The sequence below is a fragment of the Theropithecus gelada genome, chromosome 16 (assembly GCF_003255815.1).
Source record: "Theropithecus gelada isolate Dixy chromosome 16, Tgel_1.0, whole genome shotgun sequence".
Lineage (NCBI taxonomy): Eukaryota > Metazoa > Chordata > Mammalia > Primates > Cercopithecidae > Theropithecus > Theropithecus gelada.
The window spans coordinates 28,375,541-28,380,267 of NC_037684.1; the positions used below are offsets into that span (position 1 = coordinate 28,375,541).

Consider the following 4,727-nt stretch of genomic DNA (forward strand, 5'->3'; position numbering starts at 1 on the left):
GACTATCAGGCCCTGGGATACCACCTGGGAAGCCCAGCCAGGCTGGATGGAGGACAATTCCACGAAAGGCTCAAGAGCTTGGGCTCAAGAACCAGTTGGGCCTCGTGTAGGCTGGATCTGCTATTTACCAGCTGCGCGACAGCGTGCAAGTGGCTTAGACCCTCTGAGTCTCAGTTTCCCCTGGTGTAAATAGTGCCCTCCTGCCACTATTGACAGAGAATGGAATGAGCTCGTTGGCATATGGAGCTAACGGGGCTCCACACAGGGCCTGGCCTGGCAGGTGCAGAGGTGAGGAAGGTTGTGCTATGCACTCAGGCGGACCCCTAGGAAGGCAGAGCAGACAACCAAACATCTCAGCCTGGGAGCAATCCCTCCCTGACCACTCAGATTGCCGTCGGTCACCCTTACTCCTTTCTCTATAAAAGAGCTTCCCCTGCCACCCAGGGCAGTAGGAGGGAACTCTGAATTCAGAGCCTCCTGGGGGGGAAGAAGTCTTCTATTTTTCACATTATAAAATAACATGAGGCCGGGCGTAGTGACTCACACCTGTAATCCCAGCACTTTGGGAGGCCGAGGCAGGTGGATCACCTGAGGTCAGGAGTTCAAGACCAACCTGACCAACATGGAGAAATCCTGTCTCTACTGAAAATACAAAATTAGCTGGGCATGGTGGCGCATGCCTGTAATCCCAGCTACTGGGGAGGCTGAGGCAGGAGAATTGCTTGAACCCGGGAGGCAGAGGTTGCGGTGAGCCGAGATCGCGCCATTGCACTACAGCCTGGCAACAAGAGCAAAACTCTATCTCAAAAAATAAATAAATAAATAATAAAATAACATGTTAGGCTGGGTGTGGTGGCTCATGCCTGTAATCCCAGCACTTTGGGAGGCTGAGGTGGGTGGATCACAAGGTCAGCAGTTCGAGATCAGCCTGGCCAACATGGCGAAACCCCATCTCTACTAAAAATACAAAAATTAGCCAGGCGTGGTGGCACATGCCTGTAATCCCAGCTACTGGGGAGGCTGAGGCAGGAGAATCGCTTGAACCTGGGAGGCAGAGGTTGCATTCAGCCAAGATCATGCCACTGCACTCCAGCCTGGGCGACAGAGCGAGACGCTGTCTCAAAAAAACAAATAAAATAAAAAAATAAATAAATAAATAACATGTTCATTATAGTAAAGTTGGAAATTACAGAAAAGTGGGAAGGAAACCAAAGATTTTATTTAACTACCAAAGCCAGGCACTTGGGATATTTTAATGGTTTTCCATATGGGATTTTTTTTTTTTTTTTTCAGGCATGAGGGTTTTTTTGGTTCTCTCTCATATGGTTGGGAACTCAATATTCAGAAGTAGAGAATCCCAGTTACTCAGGAGTCTGAGGTGTGAGGATCACTTGAAGCCAGGAGTTTAAGATCAACCTGGGCTACTTAGAGAGACCCCGTTCCAAAAAAGATGTAGAGCTGGAAGGAAACTTGGGGGTCAGCTGGTCTGGCCACCTTGGTTGACAAGGCAGGAAAGCCTGGCTCAGTACCGCCAAATGACTTGTCCAAGGTGAGCGGTGGCAGAGCTGGAACCAGAAGCTGTTAGATGTTTGCTGCCCCTTAAACTCCAGCAGCAAACCTCCCTCTGTCCCCAAAGACCATCTTCACAGGGCATGGTTAGTGCATAGGGGATCGAGGCTCCAGGCTGAGGGTCTCTCTGGGAAGGGCTTCTAGGAACCCCCCAGCTTCCTTGGTAAAGGATGTGGCTCTGGTTAACCCCCTCCCCCATTTCCAGATGGAAATTTAGCTATGGGGTGGGGGGCCAAAAAGTGAGGGCCACAGAGCCCAGCAAGGGGCGTGGCCCGTGCCTGTTCCCAAGGGCGGAGCCAGTCAGCAGGGTCACCCTGTTCCTTTAAGAGAAGGGGGAGCGCTAACCCCTCTCAGCCATCCTGTCCTGTCCTCCATCCTGGCCAAATCCGAAAGGGAAAATGAAAGAGGGAGAAGGAGGCGCCGGTCCCAGCCACCTCCCAAGGTCCCTGGCTCAGCTCTGACACCCCAGTCCCGGCCCCAGGGTGAGTGGGGTTGGGTGATGGTTTAGGGGCACCAGCGGTGTGTGGGGACCTGTGTGAGTGTGGGGTGGAGAGGGTCTCAGGAGATATGGAGGCTGGAGGCACAGGAGGCTGGGGAGGAGGGAGAGGCCTGGCTCCGCATTCCCACCACGCTGGGGTAGGAGAGCAGGGACACCTCTGACAAGGGACCCTGTGACAGTTACGAAAGTGGGGTTGCCTCTGTACCAGCCCCCCACACTGAGAGGAGTTCACTGCAGTGAAAATGGCGAGAGAAATGGTCGGCCGAGAAAGGAGTGGTCTCGCTGCCTCCGCCACTCCCACTCCTCCCAGGGGCACCAAATTGGGTCTGGAGGCTCGGGGTTCGAGGCTCCACTCTTCCCACAGCATCCTTGACAGCTAAGGGCACCGCTGGATTTCCGCTTCCACAAGGCAAGTCAGGGGCTGGCCCAGCTGATCTCCAAGGTCCTTCCTAAGAATCTGGGATCTGGAGGATCCCAGGGTCGAACGGAGACGGCACAGGGGGTGCGGCTAAAACGCAAATGGGGGCTCCTCCCCAGCACCCATCGGCCCCAAAGAGAAGGGAACCTATAGCTGAGCGTCGCCTGCTCCCCTCGGGCCCTCCCGTGGCCCTCCCTTTCACACTGGTCTCATCGTTAAACCCGGGCCTCTCCCACCCCACTACTCACCCTGAAGTCAGAGAAGGCCCAACGGACCCCATCCCGATGGGCGCGGAAGGGGCGGGGGTCTCTGACCTGCCCCATCCCCTGACTCCCCGCCCCGCGTCCCCAGCGCCATGGGGGAGTGGGCGTTCCTGGGCTCGCTGCTGGACGCCGTGCAGCTGCAGTCGCCGCTCGTGGGCCGCCTCTGGCTGGTGGTCATGCTGATCTTCCGCATCCTGGTGCTGGCCACGGTGGGCGGTGCAGTGTTCGAGGACGAGCAAGAGGAGTTCGTATGCAACACGCTGCAGCCGGGCTGTCGCCAGACCTGCTACGATCGCGCCTTCCCGGTCTCCCACTACCGCTTCTGGCTCTTCCACATCCTGCTGCTCTCGGCGCCCCCGGTGCTGTTCGTCGTCTACTCCATGCACCGGGCCGGCAAGGAGGCTGGCGGCGCTCAGGCGGCGGCGCAGTGCGCCCCTGGACTGCCCGAGGCCCAGTGCGCGCCATGCGCTCTGCGCGCCCGCCGCGCGCGCCGCTGCTACCTGCTGAGCGTGGCGCTGCGCCTGCTGGCCGAGCTGACCTTCTTGGGCGGCCAGGCGCTGCTCTACGGCTTCCGCGTGGTCCCGCACTTCGCGTGCGCCGGCCCGCCCTGCCCGCACACGGTCGACTGCTTCGTGAGCCGGCCCACCGAGAAGACCGTCTTCGTGCTCTTCTACTTCGCGGTGGGGCTGCTGTCGGCGCTGCTCAGCGTAGCTGAGCTGGGCCACCTGCTCTGGAAGGGCCGCCCGCGCGCCGGGGAGCGTGACAACTGCTGCAACCGTGCACACGAAGAGGCGCAGAAGCTGCTCCCGCCGCCGCCGCCACCTCCGCTGCCGACCCTGCCCTCCCGGCACCCCGGCCCCGAGTCCTGCGCCCCGCCCGCCTATGCGCACCGGGCGCCAGCCAGCCACCGCGAGGGCGGCAGCGGCCGCGGCAAGGCGTCACCGGCCACCGGCCGCCGAGACCTGGCCATCTAGGGGCGGGCCCCGCCTCGCGCGGGCTGGACGGCGAGGGCCGGACCCCGCCACCTCCGCCGCCCGCACCGCAGAAACCGGAAGCTGCTTCCACCAGAGCTGTGGTGGGACTTGTCCTGGCAGGAGACGCGCTGTGGGGACGGCCCGCGGGCGGCATCGCACTTGCCTCGTACTGCCTCCCAGTGGATGCCGGCAGCACCTGGGGCAGGCCGAGCTGGGGGCGGAGAATGAACTCAGGCGGGTCCTGGATGCCACCACCCAGGTGGAAAGGAAGGAGACCAGGGCCCTGAGAGAGAGTGGACCGGAGGGGGAGAGCAGAGCGGAAGGTGGAGGGTGGTTGTTTTACTGGGGACAAAAACAACTGTGATGCCAGCATTCTCAGGCACTCTCTGTGTTCAGAGAGTGGTCCCCGTGTGGGCTCTCTGTGAATGTGCACACACGGACACATAAGCACTGCGAGCTGTGTGCACGCGCACCTGTACACCCTGTGTGAACACTGTGCATGTGCGCGCATGTGTACTCCCTGCGTGAGGCCCACTTGTGCACACACACGTAACCCTTCCGGGTGAGCTGTGTGCACATGCACATAGACACATGTATGCCCCGTGAGAGCTGTGTGCTCACATCCTTGTGAGCTTTGTGTGAGTGCGTTGTGCACACACGCACATGTGCATCCTGCTTGGGCTGCGTGTGCACAGCTGTACACAGAAACATCCTTGTGCACTATGTGTGCATGTGTACATCCTGCGTGACCTCCGTGTGTGCACGCGTGTGTGTGTGATCTCTGGTATGCACTGCGGGGGTGGCCAGGGTCCGATGTCAGCAGCAGACACAATGGCTCCCTCCCTACCACCCTAACCGAGCCCACCTGCCAGGGCATCACAGAAGGTCTGTCCTCCTCCCAAGAGACCCCGCCCAGCGAGGGAAGAGGAGGAGAGGCTCCCCTTCCCAGGGCAGGCCTCAATCCTCGGGAGCCTATGAGCACATCCTCACTGTCCGCCTTGTAG

The 4,727-nt window shown here is 59.8% G+C and overlaps 1 protein-coding gene across 1 annotated transcript; it reads left to right on the forward strand.

Moving 5' to 3' along the window:
- The first annotated feature begins 2,070 nt into the window (after positions 1 to 2,070).
- On the forward strand, positions 2,071 to 4,214 carry GJD3 (gap junction protein delta 3). The gene is made up of 2 exons (XM_025362834.1): positions 2,071 to 2,088; positions 2,159 to 4,214. Exon 2 carries the CDS (start codon positions 2,842 to 2,844, stop codon positions 3,721 to 3,723), a length of 882 nt encoding a protein of 293 aa, XP_025218619.1. The 5' UTR covers positions 2,071 to 2,088; positions 2,159 to 2,841; the 3' UTR covers positions 3,724 to 4,214.
- Positions 4,215 to 4,727: the final 513 nt, after the last annotated feature.